The 27035-nt window shown below is 45.6% G+C and overlaps 8 protein-coding genes across 8 annotated transcripts; 3 read left to right on the top strand and 5 right to left on the bottom strand.

The window, feature by feature from the left end:
- The first annotated feature begins 1060 nt into the window (after positions 1-1060).
- On the top strand, positions 1061-3248 carry GGI43DRAFT_18854 (DHS-like NAD/FAD-binding domain-containing protein). Its single transcript, XM_083199922.1, has one exon. It carries the CDS (start codon positions 1208-1210, stop codon positions 3038-3040), a length of 1833 nt encoding a protein of 610 aa, XP_083066242.1. The 5' UTR covers positions 1061-1207; the 3' UTR covers positions 3041-3248.
- On the bottom strand, positions 3049-5449 carry GGI43DRAFT_390729 (FAD-binding oxidoreductase). The gene has a single exon (XM_083204355.1). It carries the CDS (start codon positions 4912-4914, stop codon positions 3457-3459), a length of 1458 nt encoding a protein of 485 aa, XP_083066241.1. The 5' UTR covers positions 4915-5449; the 3' UTR covers positions 3049-3456.
- A 595-nt stretch (positions 5450-6044) lies between these two features.
- GGI43DRAFT_378611 (DUF899 domain-containing protein) lies at positions 6045-6811 on the bottom strand (the record flags this gene model as incomplete). The annotated part of the gene is made up of 2 exons (XM_083202721.1): positions 6045-6737; positions 6800-6811. The coding sequence occupies 2 exons, from the start codon at positions 6809-6811 to the stop codon at positions 6045-6047; spliced, it is 705 nt and encodes a 234-aa protein (XP_083066240.1).
- A 1294-nt stretch (positions 6812-8105) lies between these two features.
- GGI43DRAFT_427212 (MFS general substrate transporter) lies at positions 8106-10197 on the top strand (the record flags this gene model as incomplete). Its single annotated transcript, XM_083208780.1, has 7 exons — positions 8106-8216; positions 8275-8360; positions 8415-8615; positions 8674-8994; positions 9082-9181; positions 9251-9511; positions 9551-10197. 7 exons carry the CDS (start codon positions 8106-8108, stop codon positions 9866-9868), a joined length of 1398 nt encoding a protein of 465 aa, XP_083066239.1. The 3' UTR covers positions 9869-10197.
- A 161-nt stretch (positions 10198-10358) lies between these two features.
- GGI43DRAFT_390723 (WD40 repeat domain-containing protein) lies at positions 10359-14800 on the top strand. Its single transcript, XM_083204354.1, has 2 exons — positions 10359-10494; positions 10563-14800. The coding sequence occupies exons 1-2, from the start codon at positions 10407-10409 to the stop codon at positions 14672-14674; spliced, it is 4200 nt and encodes a 1399-aa protein (XP_083066238.1). The 5' UTR covers positions 10359-10406; the 3' UTR covers positions 14675-14800.
- On the bottom strand, positions 14801-17178 carry GGI43DRAFT_390722 (uncharacterized protein). The gene has a single exon (XM_083204353.1). It carries the CDS (start codon positions 16962-16964, stop codon positions 15066-15068), a length of 1899 nt encoding a protein of 632 aa, XP_083066237.1. The 5' UTR covers positions 16965-17178; the 3' UTR covers positions 14801-15065.
- A 243-nt stretch (positions 17179-17421) lies between these two features.
- On the bottom strand, positions 17422-20414 carry GGI43DRAFT_18662 (uncharacterized protein). Its single transcript, XM_083199883.1, has 2 exons — positions 19828-20414; positions 17422-19773 (listed from the first exon to the last, which is right to left on the bottom strand). The coding sequence occupies exons 1-2, from the start codon at positions 20253-20255 to the stop codon at positions 17553-17555; spliced, it is 2649 nt and encodes an 882-aa protein (XP_083066236.1). The 5' UTR covers positions 20256-20414; the 3' UTR covers positions 17422-17552.
- Positions 20415-24119: 3705 nt separating this feature from the next.
- On the bottom strand, positions 24120-26860 carry GGI43DRAFT_390713 (Zn(II)2Cys6 transcription factor domain-containing protein). The gene is made up of 3 exons (XM_083204352.1): positions 26649-26860; positions 25339-26582; positions 24120-25267 (listed from the first exon to the last, which is right to left on the bottom strand). The coding sequence occupies exons 1-3, from the start codon at positions 26697-26699 to the stop codon at positions 24256-24258; spliced, it is 2307 nt and encodes a 768-aa protein (XP_083066235.1). The 5' UTR covers positions 26700-26860; the 3' UTR covers positions 24120-24255.
- Positions 26861-27035: the final 175 nt, after the last annotated feature.

Below are 27035 nucleotides of genomic sequence, written 5' to 3'. Positions count from 1 at the left end.
TAGCCCCACTGAAGACCTGCTACCCTAGCTGCCCGTTAGCGCGGATGCAGTTTCCGGGCAACGACAGCGTCATAATAGACCACCTTGGCAGGAACAAGCCGTGGGGCCCCACTCTTGCGGAAAGAAGTGTGAATGTGATGTGATGAGCTGGCAGGAGCTTTGCCTTACTTTGAGGCAAGGCGAGGTGACTTATGCGAACCCAATATGACGATGTCTCTCTTTCCTTCATTGCCTTCTTTTCTTTCTCTTCTTCTCTTCCTCTCCTCCAATTTTCTCCTTTTTCGGATGAAACGCGTGCTTTGGGCAGCCTCCTTTACCAGCTCCATTTTATCCGTCCTCTCCTATTTTTGCGCTTCTGCACCTTCCTTCAGCTGCCGATAGACCGATCAATCAAGCCAATGGGGCTGACCCTTACTTAGCCCTTAAACTCTCTCCAGAAATTTGCGCGCCGGAGCTTTTCGCGTTTTGGTGAGCGGCACAAGTAGCCTTTAGGCAAACGATAGCTCGAAACCATCCTCCACACACAATAATACCACGTTTTCTGCTGCGCTGTGTATACGTACATATATTTGACGCCATTCGATTCAGCTCATTCTCCATCTGCAGACGTTGCTTTTTGACGGACCAACGCTAGCCCAAGGCGAGGCTGTGAAGAAACCTCGCTGCAAGTTACTGACGGGCATAAGCCTCAGCCCACTCTTTTCTGCCTCGCCAGAAGGGAACTCGATTGGCACATCCAGCCCCTAACGCCTGGAACGCAACGCCCCACGTTAGCGCTAAGATTGGCGCTGCACGTTCGCGTGCCGGGTTTTAGGAAGAGATTCGCTGCAAGCTGGGGTATTGGCGGTGGCCGCGCTTTCTGGCATTCTGGTCGCTGGGTCTTGGTCTGCCCACACACCCCGAGACTCCGCATCTAGACCTGCAAAACTAAAACCTTGGGACGCAAGCTGGCTCATATTCGCTCTTTCGTCCTGCATCATTACGTTACCTCGAGACCGGATATAGCTGGAAAAGCAACAGAGATCCAGGCTTAAGAGAAGAAAGCTGAGAAATCAAAATTTTTGCTTAAATACGAGATGATCTAATTTAGATCGCGGCGCACCTGAATTTTCTCTCCAGGACGACTTCGCGCGTTCTTCCTACCACCCTTCACCCTTCCCTTTCCTCTTTAGTTTTTATACAAAGGCGACTTCCGATCTAAAGAGCTATGGGTGAACCATCAAGTCCTCTATCCTCGCCTCGCGGCTCTTTCCGCGACTCTACTCCGTCGTCGCCGTCGTCACCCCTCTCGACTCTCTCAAACACGCCCTCCTTACCAGACACCTCTGTCTCTTTGGTCGACCCTTCACGACGGTATCCTTCGCCCATGTCGACGACTGCTTCGGGGGCTCAGTCTCCTATGAGATCAACAGCTACCATTAGCCTTGGCCAGCCCGTCTCTGACAACGACTCTTCAAAGAGCGCAGATGACGAGCAACCCCCGGCTAAAAGACGCAAGGTTTACCAGCCCAAGGAGCGCACAACAGAATACTTGAATTATCTGAACAAGGACGATAAAGATATGACAGCCGAAGAGAAGGCTCAAGAGAAGAGGTTAATCGCGGCGTTGCGGAAAAAGAAGAAGATCGTTGTTATTGCAGGTGCTGGCATCTCTGTATCGGCAGGTATTCCTGATTTCAGATCATCAACAGGCCTTTTCGCACGTGTCAAGAACCAACACAACTTGAAGGGATCGGGCAAGCATCTATTCGACGCGTCTGTTTATAGACATGATTCGTCTACGCAATCTTTCCATAGCATGGTTCGGGAAATGAACGAAATGACTAAAAAGGCGAACCCCACCCCATTCCATCGCTTACTAGCATCTCTGGCTCAAGAAGGACGTTTAATGCGACTCTACTCTCAAAATATTGATTGCCTGGATGCAAATATGGAACCGCTGGCTACCCAGATTCCGCTGCCTCTCAAGGCTCCCTGGCCAGCTACCATCCAGCTTCATGGTGGACTACAGAAGATGGTCTGCAGCAAATGTGGCCACTTGGAACCATTCAATGGAGAAATATTCGATGGGCCTGAGGCTCCGTTATGCAAAATGTGCGAAGAGCATGATAATCTAAGAACGTCATTTGCCGGAAAGCGGAGTCATGGGATTGGGCGCATACGGCCGCGATTCGTGCTCTATAACGAGTATAATCCAGATGAAGAGGCCATTGGAAACGTTTCGAGTGCCGATTTGAAATCCCGCCCAGATTGTGTCATTGTTGTTGGAACCACCCTCAAAGTTCCAGGCACAAGGAGGCTAGTCAGAGAGATGTGCCAGGTCACAAGAGGCCGAAGAGATGGACTCACGATATGGATCAATACGGATGCAGAGCCCAAAGATGCCTTGTTCAAAGATTGTTGGGATCTTGTTGTACGCTCCCCGTGCGACAAGGTAGCTCACCTCGCAGCCCTGCCGCCATGGGATTGCGACATTGGCAATGACTATCTTGTGTCTGCAGAGCAAGACGGCCAGAACCAGGAGCGTCTCAAGAATACCAAGCTGGAAGTTGCATTACCTCTCAGTCAAACCAATCCCAGCCATTATCATGAGCTGGATGCTATCCTCACGCCACAACCTAGCCCTAAGCTTGGTGCTAAGAGGCAGCTGAAGATTGTCCTCGGCAGAGAGCCTCCCCAAAATGCTAAACAAACCAAGGCTGCAGCGAAGCCGCGCCCTCGAAAGACAAAGCAGCCTGTTAAGCCCAAGGCTCCTCCTAAGAATTCCGTTACTGAGACCTTCAAAGCCGTCAAGAATGTCGCCAGAGGCAAAACTACAGCGAAAACTCTTGATGATCCCATTGATCTATCTTCTCAGCCGCTTTCCCTACCACCTCTAAAGTCCAAGCCTCTAAAGGCGGAAATTGACTTCTCTTACGATACTCCTCGGAGTGATTTGAGCTCTCTACCTCCCTCCACCCCTATTGCGCCCCCCAAAAACAAAGAGACGATATCTCCCAAGTCTATACCCCGCAACATGGAAAATTTAATCGATTATTGAGTGAGACGATACAGAGTCAGCTAGCATATGTATAAATGGCATTGATATGACGGCGTTTTTGTTTTTGTTTCTTTTCGACGGGATGAAAAGGAAACCTTCGGCAGGTACATAACCGGTCATTCTTGGGATTGGGTATATAAATATCACTAAGGCGGTGGATTCTGGCTGGGTTTGGAGCCCGGAGCATAAAATAATGGTAACTTATGCCTACGACTATAAAGTATCTACTATTTGAAGTAGAGGAAACTGGAATGGATGACTTATTTTTAGGGGTTTTAAGGTATCTAGCAGGCAGATAACCTAAACAGAGGTTACAGCGAAAATGAAATATTAATGCTATATTTCAAACCTGATGGATACTGTAGCTATTGCATTTGTTTAAGTGACAACGTCTGTCCCATTACCCCCTCTTTTCTTCATGCTTTGTATGGGCTCCAAAATAATCCGTCGCCATTCCATTTCTCCTGTAGTCGATCCAACTCTGCCAGCTTCTCTTCAGAGAGCAGATCCCGTCGTCCAGAGAGGAACTTCATTATACCAGGAAACACCCTTCGAGGAATGCCAGCTTCTTCGTCATCTTTCAGTAGAACTGTCACGGCTTCATCATATGATGTCGTCAAAGCATCTCTAGTAGCAGGCTCTTGCGACCACATTATTCCGACAGTACAAAAGCCCCTGTCTCTGGCCTCAACGAATCTCCCCTTGCCTTCAGGTGTGGCGCCAAGCTCCGCGAGCTTAGAAGGATTAAAGCTATGGAACATGAGGGCAGAGCGGACAGCATCTGGGTATTTGTCCATCACGGCGAGATATTTCTCGTGGGCGTCTTTGAGGTTCTGAGGGGAGAGGCGCGCGATCCGATTAGAAGACATGTTTTTAAAGCCGCCGTGGACGTTCATCGGGTCAAATCCGTTGTTGGCGTTGGCAAAGGGTATATGGACTGTGTCTGCCTTGACGGATTTTTCGACCAGTGACGGGTTGAGTAGGATTGCTCCTACGGAAGAGGCCTCAGCTTCACTGGCAGGGCCGTAGTATGTGCTGGTGAGTATGATGATGGGCTTTCCGGCAAATGGAGTGCCTGGAGGGCCGCGAGTAAAGCCAAAGATGACGTTCATGGGCTCTGGGGGAGGGGAAGCAGCGAGGAAAGCCTCAATGGCGGAATCGATGGCTGCGGGAGTGAAGATTAAGGTACGAGTCCAGATGCTAGGAGAGGGGTCGTCTTTGCTGGTTGGCGAGAGATTCAAACTGTTCAGGGGATATGCTTTCATGGTGGCGGAGACGACGACGCAGAGGCCGTGGCCAGCGCCGCAGAGGGCGTTGAAAAGCGCGAGCTCTTCACCCTTGGAGGAGGAGCTGACTTGGATGATGTCTCCTGAGGCGGTGACTACGCGGAAGCTCACGGCGTTGTCGGCCATCCAGCCTTTGAGACCGTTTTGAGAGCAGTTGCCGCCGCCGAGGAGACAGCCAATGACTCCGACGGCGTTGGAATTGGCCAAAGTGGTGAAGTACCCTTCTTGCGCAAGATATCGCATGACGTCTCCTGTGAGGGCGCCTCCTCCAATGCTCACTTGGGAGTTTTGCTTGTCCAGCTGTATGGACTTGAGGTTGGCCAAGTCCAGGTAGAGAATATTGGAGTTGATTGGGATGGCTGGATTATGGCGTCCTCCGGCAGGGACGACGGTGAGCTTGTTGAGCTTGGCGAACTTGATGGCTGAGACGACATCGTCTTCGGTGTTTGGGGTGATGATGATGGCTGGGGGGCTCTCGACGTGAGCGTCTGACCAGCGGGAGACGACTTTGGTGGCAGAGGCTTTGGGCTCGGGGATGGAGAAGGGGCAGGTGAGGAGGCTGGTGCTGTCGAATGAGGAGTCTGCCATGGTGTTTTAATTGATTTGGGTTTCTTGATTAAGGGAGAATCATGAAGATGAGATTGTTGGAGTAGTATATGTTTGGAAAGGGAGAGAGGGAGTGACGGTGAGGGCTCTTTAATGGCATGATGGGTGGCTTTATTAAAGTTACGTTGTTGAATAATATTGCCCAACTTGTTTGCCCAATTAAATAACAAGAGAACATGTTAATTGATGACGGTTTGTATAGCTTGGCGTCTGACAGCAGAAGTAGTTGCTCAGAGCTATACATTAGTAGACTTATTATTCGCTTGAGCATAAGCACTTATTTTTTTTCCGGGTATCATCAGCATACGGGTGCATTCTAATCCCGAATTGCCTAACCGTTGGCATCGCAGGATGGGCGGCAATAAGGAATTCCAAATTCGGTCTGATTACGGGTTATAGAATCGCCACATGTGTCGGGTCGCATGTTGAAGATGAAGACTATTGGTGTAAGGGAAGAATGAACGGGCCCGATTAAAGTTGGTGTACGGCAAACGGCCGCAGAATATATGTAGTTAGCTAGTTAGGCATTAGTGCTACTCGGCAAATAACAAATATTGCTGTACCATTTCTTGTTAATATAGAATGTGTTCCGATAGCAAATGTCCTTATTCTCCTAGTAAGGAAAGGAGAGATGTTTGAATAATATTTGGTACTTTTTTCTCTCATCGTCTTTACCTCCGAAAGGGCCTTACTTTTGGGCTGCTGACCAATTTTCGAATCTGACAACTCACTGCTGACTGCTTTGACTTTGATAAAAGCGATCCACGTTTAGCTATTGCATAACTATACTACTACATACATATATAGAACAATCTGTGCAGTTGCGGGTTGCATGGTGGATATGTATGGAGTACTATCCAAATGGCACAAGTCAATGATGGGGCTATTAGTACACTAACAGTTTTGAACCACTAGTTCGTGCCGTTCATGTCGTTCATGTCGTCTATATCGTCAGTAGCAGAAGCAAAAGGAGACAGAGACAAGTGGACACAAGCGGAAAGCTCCCTAGGGAGTCATACATTCCTCCTATTTTTCCAAACTCCCATATTTTCAATCTTTGTTAGATAATTTCCTGTGTCCTCAAGGTACTAGGTTACCCATGCGTCCTTTACCTAAGTTCCATACTCTTCTCGTAGCTTAAAGTCACCTGGCGAAACAAGGCGTCTGCCCAAAGGTGTCATGTCCAGAAGCGTAAGCGTTGGCTGGACCTTTTCTCCGCCTCTCATGAAGGTCGAATACGTGTGATACACATTACCATTTTTCTTCAAAAAGATACTGAATCCAGGAATATCGCCCTTGAAGGATGGCTTGAACCTAGCGTTAGACTCTTTCAGCGTCTCAAAGTTGTACTCTTTGGGAGCTACGGACTCGTCCAATGTGGCGTGGAAGTCGTAGTTGAAGTCAGAGTCGCCGCTGGAATACCATGGAAATTTCCATCCGGCAAGATTCTTGTACGCTTCTATCTTGTCAATTGGCGCGCGAGAGATGGCGACGAGGTTGGTGTCCTTTGACTTGAGATGGCGAACGTCGGGGAGCGATTCGCCCATGTGAGTACATCCAGGACATCCACGATCATCTTTGGGATCGAACATGAAGTGATAGACAATGAGTTGCTCTTGACCATCAAAGAGGTCGCTGAGAGAAACCTTCCTGTTGCCGGGGCCGTGGAAGACATACTCCTTGTCTATCTTGACCATGGGAAGCTCACGGCGCTCGGCAGCAAGAATGTCGCCTTGGTGTGTATATGCCTTTTCTTTCTCGAGAAGAGCTTTACGAGCGGCAAGCCACTCTTCACGACTGCCAACCTTTTCACATGAGCGTTAGTATAAGTAACCTGCAGATTTGAAGCTAATATGTAATTGCTTACTTTGCCCGGCATATTTTTCAATGATAAAGATAAGAGCCTATGTATTTTCTATTTTGAAGTATATGGGCGAGTATTAAGCTGGAATTAATTGAACTGAGGTTATAGCAGCTGAGCTTGATGCAGCGATTAATAAATTCTCGTACGTCTTGAAAAGCTTCCTCAATTGGCTATCTTATATATACAACAAAGTCGCCTCCATCTCGAATTGTTCACTAATCTGAATATCTTGCGTGAATCTGGAGTTGCCATTTTGCCTTTGCGCCTTGGCATCAGTTCGACGCATGTGGCGCCCGGGGCTGGCAGGCAGACCACCCAGTTCAGCCTGGTGATGTGCAAATACCAGAATAGCTTCAGGCTCCAGAGGAGGGGTTTCAACAAGATTTAGTGGTGGCGCTATCTCTGGCGATTAAAGAGGCGCTGTGCGAAGACAGTGATTGGATGATGGGAATTCAGCTTGCTAATGCTCTGTAAGGGTATAAACCAACGCAGCGCGTAAACGCAGCCCATGTAGAATCGTGAGAGTTATTATGGCCTAAAAGGCAGAATTGTCATGCCGAATCATATATGCGTGTTTGTCTATTAATAAATGTAACTTTTTTGTTCAAATGGCGTCGCAGTATCATTTAATAAACTGACCTTAGACGAGTACTAAGTGTAATGACATTTTATTCAGTGTAACAGCACTGTTCGGGTTGACTCCATCACAGAACAACCCAGATAGAGAACAGAGTGCATATAATGTTAAAACTAGGCAGACTGCTCGTGAACTTACAGTGAATTTCAGATCCAGCGGCTATGCTTCAACTAGTAAAGTTTTCTGGTATAGAGCATTTTCTGGCCACACTTACACGGGAGACCAGTGCGAGAGTTGAGCTCTCAAAGCCCCCCCACCCCAAGTATGTATCACGACTGTGTAACTCATTCTAGGCCTTTCATCGCTGGATGCAAATAAAACAGTATTGACTTTTAGACATCCTGAGCTCGATTACTTCAACAGACTGAGTTTCGTAGCTGTCTAGGAGTGAACGACTTGGATCTAATTATATAGGCTAGGGGATTCTTCATCTTTCTGTGGTGGTCATGATGCTACATAGAATCGCGGGTTGAGCTTCGAGTGCCATTTACCGCCCTAAAAGAATTCGCATGATTTATAGTAGGGCGTCAGATGATATTGGTCTGATAGCTCTTCCTTTATTGTTACAGCTATCATGCAAACACGAGGCATTCTGGAAGATCCAAAACATCACTTCAGACGCTCAAACTGATGGAGCTATCACCACAGTCGCCTCCCAACCATGATGTACCAATGCCGAAACAGGAAGACGAAGAGGAAGTCCAGGCGAAAGTCTATGCATCAGGTCTCCAATTCGCCGACATCATGATCGCTGTCTGCCTATCCTTCATGCTGGTTGGTATAGTAAGTTGGCCATGCATCAGTCCATCGTCATGAGCGCTCTGACCTAGAAATTACTCAGGACAGCAACATCATCGGAACAGCTGTGCCAGCCATCACTCGCAGTTTCGGTACGACTAGAGATATCTCATGGTATTCTTCCATTTAGTGAGTGGACATGCTCTCGCACTATCCTCCATGTCACTGATAACGAACGAGAAGTCGGCTCATGTCGGGCTGCTTCCAACTCATGTTTGGAAAACTCTACTCTTTGCTTCCCGTAAAGTTTCTAGTCCTGTCAAGCCTTGTTGCTTTCGCCGCAGGCACCTTGGTCTCGGCCCTGGCGCCAATGTCACCGGTTCTCATTGTTGGAAGAGCCCCAACGGGCCTTGCCACTGCTGGCATTATCTCGGGAGCTTTTGCGTTCGTACCGGCTTTTCCTGAGCATATTATGGCACAAAGATTGCTAACTTTGAGTCAGAATGGTCATTCACAACACACCTTTGCCAAAACGATCAACCTGCGCCGGGATTGGTGCTGCAACTGAGATTGTGGCCGTGCTTACGGCTCCTCTATACGGTGACCTTCTGACCAACAGTCTAGGTTGGCGATGGTGCTTCTTTATCCAACTGCCCATTATTGCTGGAACATGTATCGTTGTTGTTTTCTTCCTTGACTCGGATGGTTCCAGCAGAGTCGCCCCAATCCTGCGTCAACTTGACTTTCTCGGAACAGCCATACTTGTGCCGGCCATCACATCGTTACTTTTGGCCCTCCAGTGGGGAGGAACCAAGTACGAATGGTCCGACTAGCGGCCCCTCTTGCTATTATCCGTTTGCGTCGTCTAGCTTGCAGTCCTTATCTGGCATCAGAATCACTTTGGTGATAGGGCAACTCTCCCACCTCGTATCTTGCGACGGCGGAACCTGCTCTTTAGATTCTTGTTCAGCTTGTGTAACAATGCTTCCTTGAGCGTCATTGAGTACTATGTATGTCTCAGCTAGCTACGCGGACCCTTGCCATAACTGACCTTTTCACGGATGCCCATCTATTTCCAGACGGTAAAGGGGCTCTCTGCGAGCATGTCTGGTGTAATGGTTCTTCCCACGGCTGCTGGTTTGGTAATCTCAGTTGCTGTTGCGGGATATTTTACCAGCTTTCTCGGGTATTACAACCCCATTATGCTTCTGAACAGCCTTATCACCCCACCAGCAACTGGTTTGTTATCAACACTAAACCCTAGATCAAAGCTTTGGAGTTTCATCCTGTATCAAGCATTGCTGCGGTTTGGTGCTGGGATAGGCTTCCAAGGCCCTCAAGTTGCTATCCAGGCTATCTTCTCAGACTCAGACGCGTAGATTGGCATCGCCGCCATCCAGCTCGCGCAGGCTCTCGGCCCAGCACTAGCTATTACCGGAGCGCAGTCTATCTTCATGTCGAGTCTGAGTTCTCACATGCGTCGCTTTGGATTAGCAGCAGACCCAGATGACCGGGGTCTGATCGTTCGCCAAAGCTTGAGCACGGTCGAGCGTAAGCTTGTGATCTCCAGCTATAGTCTCGCGCTCAATGATGCGTTTTATCTCCCTGTTGCGCTTTCTTGTATGACCATTATCAGTGTGTTTGGAATTGAGTGGCGTTCTATTAAAACGAGTAGAGCTGAGGGTAGCAGGTCATAATGGCAGATGCTAATTTCTATAAAGTTACTCAGTGGTTGGAGCGCTTGCATAATGGTACCTGTTGGTCATAGGAAAAACTGAGTCTTAACTCTTTCCTGGTTTGGCCTTATTCGCTAACACCGTATGTATCTTATAGAGGCTTCAATCTTCGTCCTTTGATCTCCTAATAAAACCGGAAAATAAATAATAATTAGAATGGTGCATTTTATTCTATTATCTTTAAAAAATTAGCTGTCAGATTAGTGGATATTGTCGATATTAGGCTGATACTATTCTGTTGGATAGATTTAACTAGAGCCTGAATATGAGCTGTGTAGCCTCTGTCTATGTGCCCCATATGCAAGGAAGTGTTGGATGGGCACATGTAGGTACATGTGCCTAATATCATAACGACATGTAGGTAGAGTACGTACCGCAGGGCTGCCTACCTACCTTACCTACTATACCTATGAGCATCCCGTGTTAGGTACCAACTCTCACCTTCATATCTGCACATTTATGCCTAACCAACCATACTATCACAAGCTGGTATAAAAAAATGGCCAACAATCACAACGCTTCTCAAAATACGTTTGGAAATCATGCAACACTTATTCAGGGCGGCATTAGCGCAACATTTAACATTGGTATATTTTGTCTAATGTTTACAATATTAAGCACCCGCGACCTAGCTAACAAGTAATATTGTTAACAGGTTCCCAAGAGAAAGATAGTTCTTGGGTTGAAAAGATTAGCCAAACCAATCCTACTTATGATAAAAAACGGATTTTTGAGTCAAAGGGACCATTCTTATACACGTCATTTCGCTGGATTCTTGATCATGAAGATTTCAACAGGTGGCGCAATACTGAAAAGAGCGGGGTATTCTGGATTAAAGGAGATCCTGGGAAAGGGAAGACAATGCTCCTCGGTGGTTTAGTCGACAATTTTGAAGAAAATCCTGGAAGTATCAATCTTACCTATTTCTTCTGTCAGGCTACAGACTCTAGGATTAATACTGCTACTGCTGTTATCGGAGGCTTGATAGTATCATTTATTAAGCAGCACCAGGAGCTTGATTCATACATGCACGAACAGTATAAAGGCGAATTAGGTAAACTTAACGGACCTGACAAATGGTATATTCTGTGCGATATGTTTGAAAAAGTCACACAACATCCGGCTTTACCATACCCCGTCTGTGTTGTTGATGCTCTTGATGAGTGTGAACAAGAACACGGCTGCAAACAGCTTCTAAGGCTTATTATCAAAACAAGCTGCCACGTCAAGTGGCTTATTTCAAGCCGTAATATAACAGAGATAGAGAGGGAACTCCAAGCAATCGACTCCAGCCGAAGGCTGAGCCTGGAACTTAAAGAAAACGCAGAATATGTCACTAAATCTGTTGATATATATATTAATAACTCTATTCAGAATATTACTGCATTACAAGGCGATGAGGAGCTCCAGATCAGAGCGACTAATACCTTAAAAAGCAAAGCGAACGGCACCTTTTTATGGGTAGCTCTTGTCATTGAGCAATTGCGGGATACAAAGCATCGCAATGTAGAAGACGTGCTGGAAGAAATGCCAGAGGGCCTGGAGAACCTTTATAATCTGATTTTGAAACGATTAGCCAAGCAGAAAGATAAGGATGTCTACCAAATCCTACTCTCAACTGTCACCGCAGCTGAAAGACCTCTTCGCCTTGAAGAACTTCTTACATTTATAAGCTTTCAATGGAAAGACTATAAAACAACATATAGCTTACGCGATATACAAGAGATAATAATGGATTGCAAATCCTTTTTATCTATACAGGACGACGACAACGCTGTTTATTTTATCCACCAGTCGGTTAAAGACTATTTGATAGGGACTGCCTCTAAGATTATTTTCCCTTCAGGAATCGAATATCAGCACTATAAAATGTTTACAACTTCGCTAAATGCTATGTCTCGAATTCTTAAGCATAATATATATGGCCTTAAAGATCCAGGAAGCCATACAGCTACAATTTCCCCGCCTATCCCCGATCCATTAGCGCCTATAAAATACTGCTGCATATTTTGGGTCGAACATTTGTTTCGAAGCTGCGAGTCTGGGATATCTCGAGATAAAATATTTCTAAAAGATGGCAGAATTCTTCATTCCTTTCTCAAAGCCAAATACTTATGCTGGCTGGAATCCCTAGCCCTCTTGCGCAGCCTTGTACCGCAAGGGACAGATGCCATTCAAAAACTCAAGTATCTCCTTTCTGGCTATTACAAAAGTGAGGCCAATAGGCGCCACCTTGGACAAATGGAAAATCCACGCAGAGAAAGAGAAACGAACCGCCTCGGATTGCTTATTCGTAATGCCTATCAGTTCGTTCGCCGCTATAAAGACCTATATCTCGGAACGCATATTAATTATGTGTATACGTTTTTTTATTACTATGACGACTCGCACCTCAGAGCATTCATTAATGATGCTTACGAGTTCTTTCATTCATGTAAAACTTATGTGCGCAAATACCCTTTACAGTTGTATTATTCGGCTATTATATTTGAGGATACACACAGCACAATTCACACAACCTTTCAGCAGATTGTACGAGATGAATTTAAAAATACTCTTACCTTAATAAGAATGCCGCAAAAGCAATTTTCTCTAGTTCAAAACATAGAGGTTAATTGCGGGGGTATTATCGCACTTCTTTATTCACCGGACTCCTCTTTCCTTTGTGCATTATCTGTGTGTGCGATCTCACTCTTCAGAACAGATACCTACGCCTTGCAGAGAGTAATTGAACTGGACGGAGACGCAAATTTTAATAACGCATACTTGCAGCATTGGCAACATTATTTGCTTGCCTTCTCAAGTAACTCAAAACATCTGATCTCAATATCCGTTACAGGTATTGTGCAAGCATGGGTTGTCGACTGTGGGACCCAGATACAAAAATTCTCCTTGAATCTCAGTACGAGTTTGGTACAATTTCAACAAGTATCAAGTTGTATCATCCTTCAAGAAGAAGTGGTCGCTATATCATATTATGGGGATCTCGCAGCATCAACCTGTCGCACGCGATCAGGTGTTGTGAGCTCAGTCAAAATCTGGAAAATAGAAGCTGGCGAATGTATATATGTGATTGATCAGTCGCGTAAGCCAGATATTTTTCATGTAGCTTTCTCATCAAATTCAGCAATGATAGCCTTGGTTAACAGGAAAGGCGCTCAAGTTTACTCTGTCCAGACTGGGAAAAAGATAAAATTCATTAGCTGTCCTGCAAAGCCAGGAGTATATTTGGATAGAAATATGAAACACTCTCGATTTTCTTCAGATTCAAAGCTTCTGGCATTAAAGCATACCGATCGAGATATATATCTCTGGTGTACCGAGACATGGACGATGGTTCGTCATATCAGAAGCAAATTATCGGCAGGACACTTTGACCTCTCGCCTAATGCAACTATGTCTGTACTCAGCTATGGAGATGAAATATTAATTGAGAGTATGGACACAGGAGAGCCCTTACTTGATATTAAATCTCACGTTTGGGTAGAAAATCCTATTTTTTCTCCTGATTGGACCGAATCATCGCTTCTTGCATCTTACAGTGATAGCAGAGTTCAAATATGGCGGGCTTATATAAATACAAGGGATAAGTCATCTGACATACAGAATACTGCCAGCTATTTGGCGAATGTGACTATATCGCCGAAGTCTAAATTTGTAGCTGCGCGGGATTATCGAGGTAATATCGAAATATGGAGTGGAGAGAGCGGCAAGTGTATTCAAATACTCAAAGGAAATACGCCTGCCTGGCCTCATCCAGTCTTCTCGCCCAATTTGGAATTTATGGCCTGCGTCCAGGGGGCTGAAGGCGATATCCAAATTTGGCACGTTGAGACTGGGAAGCTCCTTCATCTGCTTAAAGGCCCAGGTACTCAGTGTCCTATTGTGCACACTGACTTTTCGAATGATTCAAGACATGTCATTGCAGGCTATCAGACACACCAGGTAAAAGTCTGGTGCGTAGAAGATGGCAAATGCTTGTACGAAAACAACTGCTGTGAGGGTGATGATAACGATAACAATGATGACGACGATGATGATGACGACGATGATGATGACGATATTGATTACGCTGATGATGAAAATGAATATGAAAATGAAATAACGCAAGTGGCATTCTCTCTCAGCTCAAAATATATTATGATAGTCCTTCGATCACGTTGGAAATATATGGCCCCTCCGACGATCTGTATCTGGGACTGGCGCGCAGGCCATTGCATCTCCCAAATTAAACCGGAGTGCACGTCTTCGCTCATAAAGAGTCTTAAATTTTCTTCAAATGGGACAGTCTTAGTTATGGTCACTGGGATTGAGCATTTATCCACTTCATCCACTTCATCTCTTTCAACTCTTTCACCTGGGTCCTCATCTGATTCATCTGAGTCTTTATCCTGTTCATATGAGGCAAAATTCTACGACATCACTTCTGGTGCCTACTTAGGTCATATGGATATTGGTGAAAGCAAATGCTTGCCATTTTTCGACCCAGAAAAAGACCATATAGTCTCTGACCGGTCAAGGTTCATTAAAAGGTCTTCATGGAAGCGCTGGGATACTATTCCACAACCAGGATATTCCCATATGCAGACAGTTTTCAGCCATGCACAAGAGAATTGGATTTATTTTGATGAGCATAAAGTCTTTTTAATTCCGGGAGAATATTCCACAACTGATATATACATAGCTAACTCTTTATTGGTAGTGAAAAATCATGCAGGAGAAGTTATTATGATTCAGCTTCCCAGCCGGCCCAATTTATATCAATAACAAACTAGGTATTTTAAAACTTATAGATATAATAAAACATGTTGAATAGAAAAGACCAAAACTTAGCAGTATTGGTATAATTCTAGATTTATAGTATATTTTGGCGGTCTTATGCCTCTGACCCAATGTCTAACTATAATTTGCATTATTCCAGCGAGATGTAGCGTAAGCCGCTCTGGCGGAGATTCTCCTACTGCTCATGCATCTCATCTACCCTTCTATATCGTTCGAAGAAAAAATCCCCCTTGTCATTAAATATTTGAGAGCTCAAAACGGCTATTAATCATTGTGGAATTCATTTACATAGCCAAGTAGGTTGCTTAGTAAGAGAAACGAAGGTAAAAAAATATATGTACACAAGTCCTTGGACCATTAGATGGCATAGAACAAGCTATTCCACCTTCTTCCAAAGCGCCTCCAGCTGCGCCATACGCATCCAGTCATCTGGCTGATTTGAAGCTGAGAGATCGCTCACAAAACTATTCCAATGCTGCTTTGACTGAGCTCCATAGGTCGTATTGAACCACCCAAGGCTATTACTACCATATCTGTGTCCGTCTGTGTTCCCGAAGATAGACGCCATTCCATCCATACCTTGATATTGAATGCTGAGTAAGCTATGATTCATGGCGGTTTGTTTCTTTATACTCTGCATAGTTAAAATGACCTCAATCTCTGAAACAGTTGAATGGTATATCTGAAGCCTCTGCACGCAGAATGTTCTAAACTGTTCCAGGGCTGCGTCCGATTCTTCGGATCCTGGCTCGCCTGCTTCGCAGACTTCGAGCCATAGCTCACGCATCCGCGGCGACCATATATGGCAGAGCGTTGTATCTTCTATATATTCTCCGTTCATAGGTAGTGAATCTCCCAGCGGCGTGTGCGCTACGAAATCGAGATAGCATTCCTGGCAGAACTGAGCCTCTGGATATCCCCACCATGTGGATTTACCGTAGCCCTTGATCTTGGGACAAGCAGGCACACCTGCGAAAGTCGTAACGAACTCCGAAAAGTAGGCAAAGACTCCGCGGTCAAGCATCTCTCCAAACTTGGTAATGTACTGGCCAAAGCGTGGGCTCGCAACGCAAAAGTCGCACACGTAGCCATTAGAAGCGTCGCGCTCCGACAACTGGAAGAAATGACCCAAATCTCTTGTTTGGAAGAATCCAGCAAAGCATGCCTCGCATATGTTGAACCTGTCGTCACATCCTTCCAGAGTCCACCAGTTACCGTAGATGATGCCGTCCGCTGTGCAAGGAACGAGGCTGCAAATGGTTTCTTCAGCCTTTACAAACACCTCAAAGTCCTTTCTAATAACGAGAGCAGTCTCTAGTGCCACTGCTGTTGAGATGTTTTGATCCGCCAACCCACAGCACCACAGCTCTGGGTCCAAGTCGTCGGAAAAGTGCTCAAAGCCCCTCTTGAAAGGGGTCAATGCCAATTTATCCAGGTAACACGTCTCGCAGATTTGAAAGTTTTCAATATCATGGTCTTTTATCAAGTACCACTGGATAGCATCAGACAGTAGCTGCTCGCCTGTGCACTCCGGAAGCTCAAGTCGTCGACTTGCGCCATTTATAAAGCCATTCCAGTTATTATGCTTGGACATTGGAGCAATTAATTCCAAAATGTATGGGATGCTTAGATCACAGCTCCATCTTGGACCCGGATCGGAATAAGACCCGAAATTGGACTCAAAGCTGGTTCCAACTACATAATCCTCGCAACAGGCTTCACATACGGCGAAGCCTTCGATTTCATTGCCCACCAGGCCATAGACTGTCCTGTCTTCGACGTCTTCGGTGAGTACTTGACCTGGACAAGGCTTAATTTGTAAGCGCCTGGTCATGTATTCGCGTAATGCATTCACGTTGTTTGTCAGAATAGCTTCGGGCCAAAGAATGTCCTTCACGCGAGGAACCCAAAATCGACAGACGGCAATTTTACGATCAGGCCACTCTATTTGCTTAAATTGGATTTCTAGAGATGTTCCTTTGATGTGGTCGGCGTGACATCTGGAGCATATCAAGTAATCTGCCGTATCTTCAGATGCGTCGGGGAGATAGTACCAGTCGAGTGAGTAGTTGACTTCCCTGTCTCTGGGACATACTTCGAGGACCTCCAACGGATCTCCAGTCTCTCGGATTAGATTAGGTGGTCGCGGGCCATCATCGCCATCCAGATTGTTTGAAGTGGAATCTCGCCCTTCTTGATGTAGACTTAGATCGCTCAATTCCGTAGTGAGATCGTCAAGTGGATACGGCGGAACTGGTGCGTCTGCCATGGTCATGCAATTTTTTTTTTTTTATCTTGCTCTTTTCATCGATATCCTGTGCGTGGCATCACCCGTTTTATCATACTAATCAGTAGCATAAAAAGGAGGGGAATGCGATATTTATTTGATTGAGCGCTCAGCCTCAGATGCAAATGGCGTCGTGCGGCTGAACGAATCCGCATATAGCAAGGCAGATTTAGTCGGGTTGTACAATTACGCCTAATCTGACGATGGTACATTATTACGCGTAGCTAGGCTTTATATTTCTATCTCGTTATTTTCTCCAAATCCTTTTTTTGAAAAGGTTGCATCTTATATATAGACCCAGAGTTGTATTATAACAACAATGTAATAGAGTACCATACTATACGTAATACACGATATACAAACTGGGTGTACACTGCTCTATTTATATTTCTCCGCTACGTACTTAGTAGGACGCTAAAGGAAATATAATAAATGACCTCGATAATAGGCCGCAGCTAATTCATTTAGCCGAGATTCTTGAATGAATACATGTAGTTTGAATCGCAAATACGGCAAAGAGCCATGATTTTGTGCCCCATTATGCCAGCTAGTGCTAAAGTATCTTATAATCCCAATCTACTCTCGCCGAAAAAGCTTCCTGAACTTGCCAGATATCCGATGATTCTTCTTGGTATACTCGATGCTGTGAGGCTCTGAATAAATCGTCGGTCGCCTTGTAAAACTTACTGATTCCTCTCTTGTTTTATCTTTTCCTCTTGTCGAGAGAAGACCAAGATGTCGGCCCAATCTCCAGTCGCTCTTCATATCATATTCCGTTTCTTTTTCATCAATCACAAAAGTACCCTGCTGTCGAACTCTGAATAACATTTTCCAGCTCGGAGCAACCTCATCAAGCTTACTAGAGTTGTAATCCGGGTACTTTTGGCTGATGTATAGCGCAAGATCACATCTGCAAGCCAATTCCAAGAAAGATACAATCTGCGGAATACCAAACAGATATTCCATGGCATGAGAGAAGCTCCACATCTTGAATTGTTGCGTTATAATCTCTTCAAGCTCATCGAGGGCTTCTATCTCCGCTGTATCGTCCTTTACTTCAATCGAATGAGCATAGTATAAACTGCCTAATATCCATTGCTGAAGATATGGCTTTATGTACATCAGCCGATGGAGGTGGATCAGAGATCTGATCTGACCTATATTTGCTTTGAAAAGAACTTTAACGGGATGAAAGCTACCTCCAGCGATGCTAGACAGCCTCTCGTTTATATCTGGCAAGTGTAGAAAATTGAGAACCATGTTGTGTATGAACTCAACTTTCTCAGCAAAAAGCACTTCGCCTTCAATATCAGAGACAGTGTGGATCAAATCCTTGCATTGAGCAATCAACTGCCGCTTCTTCACATCCAAAACTCTTTCTTCTGCATTGTCAACGATTGGCCATTCTCTCAAAAATGGCAGTGGTTCTCTTGAGAGGGGCTTATCATCAAAGCTGAAGAAGTAAAAGGTAATAATTGGCAGCGCTACCTTAGCGGAAGTCATGGTGAGAAAAAGTCGAGACACCCTCTCTCTATACACATCTTCAATTATGCTAAGCATGTTATTGAAGAATTTGTATAGATCATCTGGCAGCTGACCCAACCGCCGCTCCAGATCTAAGATGTCATCCTCATTGCGCAGCCCGCGTAGGAGGGAGCGAACAACCAGAAAGACCCAAAGGAACACGCCATCCGCTTTTTCTGTAATGCTCAACACAAGTCCGTCTGCTGCAATTCTATCACGTTTAAGAAGTTGGTTGAATTTATCGTTATTTTGCAGCTTGCCTTTGATGAACTTTTGGATATCCTCGCGGGTGAAATCTTGCAATTCTAGCTTCGGTTGGTTGCCCCCAAACGCATCAGAGAACTCGATCCATGGCCGGCTGGATATGCAGATTTTTATCTTATCTGATTCGCCAATCTTGTGGATAATGTCTATTACATCCGTAGGTTCGCCATCGTACTCATCGAGACCATCAATGAAAAGGCATATTCTCCATCGAACATTGTCTAGGCCGCCTAATCGTTGAAACGCCTCCGCTAACTGCTTCAAAGTCCACGGATAAGAACGTTCATAATGTGGAGCATTCCAACGATCGGCACAGACTATAGGAATCAATTCTGGCCGCTTTCCCAAGATCTGGTGAAGAAGAGCTCTAAAAAGCCCCTCTTGCGACTTCTGCATAGTAGTGCCTGGACTCCAAAAATAGTGCTTGGCAACTATAAGATCGTTGCCGTTTGCCCACTCCGTCAAGTATTGTAATGTCTTAGGGTTGTCCGTGAGAAATTTCATGAGAGTTGACTTCCCAGATCCGGCTTTCCCTGTAATCCAGTACATGCCATTGCTCTTCTGAAGCCATTTAACAAAGTTGGTCGGCTTGCTCTCATCAAAAATCCACGTTGCTGTGCCTTCATGCGCTTCACCGACTGCAAGTTCTCGTTCGTGTAATTGGTTAAAGTTCAAAGTTTGTAAGATACTCTCTCGCTTCTGTATGCCACGCCTCTCTATATCGTCTAAAATGGCATCAAACGGTCCTTGCATAACACTCATCGTGAAAGCATCCTTAATCCTGGATTCCCTATCTTTTTTAGTTGACTTGAATTCCTTTTCGGAAAATTTGTGACCGCTTTTTCTATCGTTCGAAGTTGCGGTAGACCCCATATTTGTTTGTTCTTGTTGTGAGATCGATTTAAGGTATTTCATAACCTCGGTGTATTTATCGTTAATATTTTGGAGCATGTCTTCATTTGATGTTACGACAGTTTGCAAAACCTCTCCAAGCTTCACCTGCTCTTGCCTACTGCTAGTTAGACGAAACATCGTGAGCAGCTACAATCTAAACTCTTCTCACCTAATGAGCACGATCAGATGACCAGACACTTCGCTGCGTAGTATGAGTAATCTGCTGCGAAGATCCATAAGCTCATTTTGCTTAGACAGCCTCTGAGCAGTTTTACTGATGGCATGCAAGACACCAGGCGACTTTGTGCTGCACCCATTAACAATGTCCTTGATTTCTTTGGCTATTGAAACGCATTGCTCGATGAGGTCATTCAGAGTTTTATCTGAAACAGAAACCGCTTGGCTGGTTCCCTCGGATGAATAGATGTTTTGCAGAGAAGATTCAACATCATTAGCAATTAATTCCAGCTCAGCATCTTCTTTTAATTTGCCGCTTGGGCTGTGATAGATCTGAGCGGCCTTCGTCGCCGCAATAATCGCATATTCAACAAACTGGACGGCATTTCCAGCTAACGAAATGGTATTCAGTGCGTCCATCACAAAGCCTCATGCAGCTCTAGCATGGCTTACAGTGATTATGACCTGGGCTTTGACCAAGTGCAAGCAGAACTCTCAGTAAGGTACATCCGATTAATCAAGCCAACAAAATATTAGGGCCACCGCCAAGTAACTAGAATAGTTGATTGAGGGGATAAACGAAAAGGTCATCTGTTGCGACGAAGGAACATGAAAGCTACGTAGCGGTCCAATCAGCAATGCCCTTGCATGTTGTACAAGCACGCTTCGCCACATTCGATTCAGCCGCAGCGAAACAAACATCTGCAGGGGGAGGCAGCATGGTTGCCTAGCAAATCCAGTTATCAAAAGAAAAGAGGTCACAACAGAAATATGCACGAGCCTTATACAATGTGAAATTAAAAAAAAAAAAAGAAAAGAAAAGAAAAAAAAATCTTCACTTTATGTGTGCATCGTTTGGCTCTGTAGGTTGATCTTTTCAGGCGTCTCTTTTTTTCCAATCCTCGTATATCGTGCAGCCTTAATTGAGCTCATTAATACCAGTTTCGCCTGTTGTATCCTTCTCTTTCTCTGCTTTTCCTAATATTCTTGTGAGTTGTAGCGAACTTTCACAAGTCCGTATTAAGGTTACGCTTATAGCAAGACTCAGGCAGTGTCTCTCATCATCTAGCTCTCAGGTAAAGGCAAGGCGTCAGAAGCGGGGAATTGAAAACTGATATACTAATCCATTCCGCCATCTTATACTTTGATCGCAAAGTTTTGTGTATAAGCGTCTAGTAGAGAGGCCTCCATGAAGCCATCACAGGGTCGAGCCCAAGCTCTAAACTTTACAGTCAGTTGAGCTTGAGCTGAACTTGCCACAGCTTGCCTTTAACGTTTGCGATCAGCCTGGGCTAACTCCAAAGCGATGTCCTAATCACTGGTTGTTCCCAGCTGACAATCTGATTGCTCAAATCTCATCTTTGCCGAGAGAATAGCCGCGGTCGCTTATTCCTCTCATGGTAGCGATGATTTAGACTTCGTGCGCTGCGTTTAATTAGGTTGATGTTATACGACGAGCTCCTTCAACGTAGCTTTCTGATAGGAGCAGGTGAGCCGCTCATGATACGCCCATTTCTCGAAATGGCGCGGGCCATGGTAAGCTTAACGAGAGCTCCTCCTCGGTGCTCCGATCAGCAGCAGCGAGTTGAATCACAGGAAGGACATCACAATTCTAATCCCAAAATAGTCAGAGTCTTACTCCTTATCTCCGCCAAGGCCAACGATCAGGCGGTATTTGCTATTTCCGGTTCCAACATTCGGAAGTTCAACGCCACGGCTCCGCAATAGCCGGCGCCAAATATTCTTAGTCACGGGTGAAAGAGTGAGGACGAGGTAAAATCCGCGGCCGACACATAAGGCTGCTCAACTTCCGTCCCCTCACCCGCAACCTTCTTAACGTAAGCAATTGGAGGGGTTTTGTCTGTAAGACCTAAGTCGCGATCGCGGCGTTTAACCAGTACCGATGGCACGGTCAACTGAGAGGTGGCGGCATCGGGAGCCGAAGTTGGACGCACTCTTTTGTGCATCGGCTCACACCCCCTCCACTTTACTGATCGCGATAGGGCCCTGTGGCGATCACAAGGGAGTGAGCCGAAATCAGGTGGTGATTGGCCTATGAGCTCGAACGATAGTTCGAGGAGACGGTAAATAGCAATCAAGTTAAGTGGGCAAGCTTGGCGAGACAAATCTATCGGAGGTGAAGTTGATATAGTTGACTCATAAGACAGGCTCTGCCAGCGAAAACGCCCGTAGCTCAAATGTCCATGGATAGAATATCGTTTCCCTCGTCCTTGGCCGTTTGGGTTTGTAATTCAGTTGGTAAAGGATGCAGTCTTCATCGCTTCATAGTCCAGCCACCGACAGCCCTATCAGCCATGTGCGCTGCTAGAACTCGTAAAGTCCGAGATCCAGCAAACAGCGTTATGCGGGGGAAGGAAGCCAAACAAGCCGTGCTGACAGGCAGAGCAGTGCGAGTGCGAGGAAGCCGAAGCCGAATCTCCACGGACTTTGTGGATGGGTGTGATTTGCCACGCCGTTATCCAATAGCCATTGCTCAACTTCACATTTGTTCGATTTCGTCCGAATGGAAACCTAATTAGAGCTTCTTGCTACCATGCATGCCAGGTTGTTTACTGACCTGCTTCCAGCCCGCAAAACAATTTGTTTTTACTTCCGGTGTTGCCCGTGCTATGGAGAATCTCCATGCCGGCAAGGGTGGGGCAGCCTCGGTCTTGTGATGGGCACTATGGAGCCCAGACAATAGAATCGCTACCAGTCGATCATCCACGCCCTCCACACCCTCGCTGTTTTCATGTTCCTGAAAGTGCGAGACAAGGGGGGAGTGTAGACCGTAGAACTCTAGTGAGAGCCGGCTGACCGAATCATGCAGGCACCGCAATCGGAGGGTGTATGCTTCAAGGCAACGGCATTGGCTAATCGGCGGATCGGATACAAGAAAACACCACGATTCAGAAGCCCTTCATCGTGATCAAAACACACGGGACTGGCGGAAGCCGGAGTCACGAGAACTGGTTGTAACCGGATATGGCCGTTTCATCTTTAAGAAAATTCCCCGGATGCTCTTCATTGGCAGCGACAAGCACATCTCGTGCCATTTACATGTGTAGCTGAGGAGGACGGTAGCTTATTGCAGCTTAGCAATTCTTGATCCCATTGAGTTTTGATTGCTAAGATCAAACCCCAGGTTTTGGGTGCATGTTGCCGCCTCGGTTGAAGGTCTGTTGAGTCTTGCTGGTGTGCGACTAGTAATCGATGCAATTGATTAGTAGTAAGTAGCTTTTCTTCAGACTTATACAGACTAATAGTAGATCGTCTAGAAACAGAAGAGGGACGGTAATAAGGGCTTATATGACAAATGCAAATAAAGAAGTCAATTGGCTTGAGGGTGATCAGAATGCAAATACCTAATAAGGTAGTTGTTGCTATTCTTGAGCAAAGACAAGCCACAGCCCACCTGCCAAATTACATAAGCGGAGCTTACATACTCTTGGGTCAGTCTTATCTAAAGTAAGTTTAGTGGCCTTGCTGTCTTTCTAAATGCTTAAAGTCGACTGTGGCAAACGCTTATGATGGCTTATGAAGTTATGCAAGTAGGCGTAACGGCCAGAGTCTTCAGTGAAGACATCACTGCTGTTCATAGCGGCAATGTGTAGCGGCTATGTGTTTATTGATGGGCACAGACTATGTAAACTGGTAAAGCCATAATACCAATAATAAGATTCTCTCAAGAGCCATGCTACAACGTGCTCAGAAACTCCAGGAGTTACCAACTTCATCGTTACAGGTGAAGAACGACGAGTAGAAGAGCATTTCATTTTGGCAGCAATATTAATAATTGAGTTATATTAGCAGTAAGTAATAGCTATTAGCAGAAATCTGATAAAGAAATTAAAATTTTGAACTTCAAATGCTGAATAAACTACAAGCAAGAGGTTACCACAAACAGTGGCAAGCAACAAAGAAGAAAACTACCCAAGACTGCGCAGTATCAAAATTGCTAGATAGCCAATGTCTAATGCTAATTAACATATTTCTAATTATTACTCATACAAAGCAAAATTCTTCTTTGCATTGTTTTATACCAAAGCCCTTGCAAGAGGTTCAATATGAGTCTTTTTAGGTGGAGCCTTTCAGATCACGCCGAGAGCCACAGTTCGCTGAAGGCTGCCATGTTCGGAAAGGCCCCGGCACTCGCCCCATCAAAGCTGTCGATGAGTTTTGGGGCCTCAAGCTGTCATAGCAGTTTCTTGGTGTCTCCATATTTCGGTATATAAACACCGACATTTTATGAAGACGTGTATTAATTAAGAAAAAATAGTCTTGTTTGATTGATATAATTTAGATAGTCACCATTTATTTGATTTTTTTTATAGATTATAGCCATGTGTTTTCCTTATCTATTCATACGCTCTCATATATTGTTCATGAACCCTATCTTACAAATTATGTACGCCTAATTTTATAATACATCAAGTGCTGGGGGAGTATTATCCCATCCCCAATGCTGTTGTAGCTTCGCAACTCTTTCTGCTGTTGAGTAGCCTGTTTCTCGCTGTATAGTAGCGAGGAGCTGAGCCAGTGCTGTCCTCTGCTCGTGTGTCTCAAAGCACAGTCCAGCTAGATATAAAGGCTGTACCATGTGCTGTCGAACAGGGTCATCTGGCCGGCCCAAGGATATTGCGCATATCTCATTGGCGTGCCCTTCGATTTGGGCCGATAGCTGACGATAAGCATTGAGTCGTTTAGTTACAAACTCGAGATGTGTCTCCGTGGGCTTCTGATTTAAAGGTTTGTGAAGTAAGAGAAGAAGTTGAACAAAGTGGTATAAAACCGCAGCTGTTGCACACATGGCGTTGGCATAAAACAATTCTTGAAACGCGCTTTGAAACTCCGACCTGGGTGCCATGTTGTCTGACGGTGTGGGTATATTGTTATATCGCTGTGCTATTCTTGCACAAGGTTCAAATGTATCCGGTAGTGCTGCACACCAACTTTCGAGATGTTGGGACACATCATCCCAACCATGAGATCCAATAGAAGAGTTCTGACAGCCGCTGTCGTTTTCTAGTACGCCGTTGCTTGCTGTCTTATTGCTCCCATTTTGAACAGCAATGAGTGCCAATGTCTTTAGAATTATCCAGATTAAACTTCTGCAGGCCAAGGTCTCAGTCATCTGCATCTGGAAGCCCGAATCCCCATTGTTGCAGAGCGCATTTGGCATAGTGATTCCATCAACAACACACATTGGTAGACCCGCAGCTTTCCACAGCTCAGAATTCTCCACATCGAGACGTGGTGCGGTCTGCTCAGTGTAAGAAGTAATCCAATCGATACACACAATGTTCCAAAAAGATGCTTGCCAAGCTCTTCGAGCATGTAGTCCGTATGTTCCGTTGCGACGATTGATTTCCGTACTCTCATAGAGCTGTTTAAGGTTGAAAGTGAGCAGATACTGTGCACCAGACATATGCCTATGTCGAGAGATTGTCAGCCGTTTGTTTTAAAACCAAACGCATGACGTGGAATAAAAAAGGGACCATACCTAGAAACTTCTGCAAAGCGATTATCAAGAGATTCATAGAGAAGAAACACAGATATTGCCGAGAGAAGATCATCCACGATAGTATGAGAGCCCTGGCTACTCTCCACTCGCCGCCTCTTGAACGAAGGAGATACGGCTGAATGTAAACCCAGACCCGCATCAACAGATGATGTAGATCCAGGTGATGAAGCCGGACTGCCGTCCCGCAATGTTTGGAGCAGCCTCATCATATGACCTATAGCTTTGTCATAGAAACTTGCCGCCTTATAGAACCAATCGATATGAGCCTCATTGGAGTACATTTCCAGCATTGATCGCCCTGGTGTCTGATGACTCGCCATGTATGTCTCTCGCTTCGTCTTCCCAAACTGCTTCGCTGCAATGGCAGCCAGGGCGTTTTGCAGAAGTGGGCTTCGAATTGCCTTGATGGGAACAATGTGTCCGAAGAATCTCTCAATATCAAACACGTCCAGACACGGACTAATCCGTTCTGCGAAATATCTTATCAGATATGCAGTCTCATGGTCGGCTTCAGTGGATGCGTCGGGCATTGGTGAAGATGCTTCGGTCTCCAACTTCTCTGACGTCTGTGATTTATCTGCCTCTGGATCGTATCCAGAAGCTGCATATCCTTCCAGATTGACGTCGCTGAGCCAAGAAAGAGATGGTCCTTGCAAACCACTGGCATCACTTATCAAAGAGACGGAAGGGATAAATCCACAGCAGTTGTTTCCCTCAGCAAAGTATTCGTTGGGGTCAATATCGAAAAATCTAGTGTCAAAGTCTTCATCCGAAAAGCTATCAGTCAAGATGAAGGGTGCATCAGTAATTTCTTGGTTAGCAGACAAGCTGTCATGGTTGGGTCTCCCCAGGCCAATGTCATGCAAAACATTGTCTTGAGGCTTAGCTGGAGTCGCGACTTTGGCTCCCGTTTGAATGTGAGGTTGAATTGGTGACTCAGGCTGAGACTGGGTGTGGGTAAACTCAGTGTTGCTTGAGATTGTCGAGGGCAATGGAGCTGAGTCAAGTGAGCCAGAGAATGACGACACCGAAGATGAAGCCTGAGCTGCTGGCTGTACTCTTATGGAATCGACAGGACCGCTTGCCTGCGGGCTAGCATTGGCAGAAGCAAACTTTCTTCGAAGGTTCTGGCTCTCATCGAGAAACTTTCGAAGATGATTATAGCCAGGACATGACCGGGATGATTTTTCACAACGCGCACAGCCTGGTAGTCGTTTATCGCACTGGGAAGATGTGAGAAGACCGCGCCATCCGCCTACTTAGTTGTCTGCTGTGGACACTGTACTTACTTTGACCCGCCGCTTCCTGCAGAGCGTGCAAGGCACAGTGGAAACCTCCATAGTCCCAGATCCGTAAATAACACAAGAAACAGCGACTCGAGATGCTCGCTCCCTTGATCCTAATACAGAAGAGGGTGGTCGTCGAATGAATGATGAAAATCTCGGGGCGAAACACCGAGCAGCCCCGCGTCAGTGGCTCTATAGCAGAGTTTCAGTCCAGCTCAATGTTTGCTTATCAAAGAAGAGGTTCAGCGACTACTGGTTTGGTTAAGGTGAAGGTTAGGCGGGACGCCGAGAGTTGCCTTGTTTGGAATAGCGGCACCAGGGCGCTGCTACCACCCCAGAAGAGGCAAAACTTCAAAAGTGACAGTGGTACAAAATGCGATATTGTTAGGC

This window comes from Trichoderma evansii (assembly GCF_050947405.1).
Source record: "Trichoderma evansii strain SZMC 28006 chromosome Unknown GGI43scaffold_1, whole genome shotgun sequence".
Taxonomy (NCBI): Eukaryota; Fungi; Ascomycota; class Sordariomycetes; order Hypocreales; family Hypocreaceae; genus Trichoderma; species Trichoderma evansii.
Note: the sequence above shows the minus strand (reverse complement) of the source record. Positions and strands in the feature narration are given on the sequence as shown.

Coding starts and splice junctions, on each gene's coding strand:
- GGI43DRAFT_18854 (XM_083199922.1), top strand. CDS start 1,208: ATGGGTGAACCATCAAGTCCTCTATCCTCGCCTCGCGGCTCTTTCCGC.
- GGI43DRAFT_390729 (XM_083204355.1), bottom strand. CDS start 4,914: ATGGCAGACTCCTCATTCGACAGCACCAGCCTCCTCACCTGCCCCTTC.
- GGI43DRAFT_390723 (XM_083204354.1), top strand. CDS start 10,407: ATGGCCAACAATCACAACGCTTCTCAAAATACGTTTGGAAATCATGCA. Junction 10,495..10,562: donor TAGCGCAACATTTAACATTG/GTATATTTTGTC, acceptor TATTGTTAACAG/GTTCCCAAGAGAAAGATAGT.
- GGI43DRAFT_390722 (XM_083204353.1), bottom strand. CDS start 16,964: ATGACCATGGCAGACGCACCAGTTCCGCCGTATCCACTTGACGATCTC.
- GGI43DRAFT_18662 (XM_083199883.1), bottom strand. CDS start 20,255: ATGGACGCACTGAATACCATTTCGTTAGCTGGAAATGCCGTCCAGTTT. Junction 19,774..19,827: donor CATCTGATCGTGCTCATTAG/GTGAGAAGAGTT, acceptor AACTAGCAGTAG/GCAAGAGCAGGTGAAGCTTG.
- GGI43DRAFT_390713 (XM_083204352.1), bottom strand. CDS start 26,699: ATGGAGGTTTCCACTGTGCCTTGCACGCTCTGCAGGAAGCGGCGGGTC. Junction 26,583..26,648: donor GCAGGAAGCGGCGGGTCAAA/GTAAGTACAGTG, acceptor ACATCTTCCCAG/TGCGATAAACGACTACCAGG. Junction 25,268..25,338: donor CGCTTTGCAGAAGTTTCTAG/GTATGGTCCCTT, acceptor CTCTCGACATAG/GCATATGTCTGGTGCACAGT.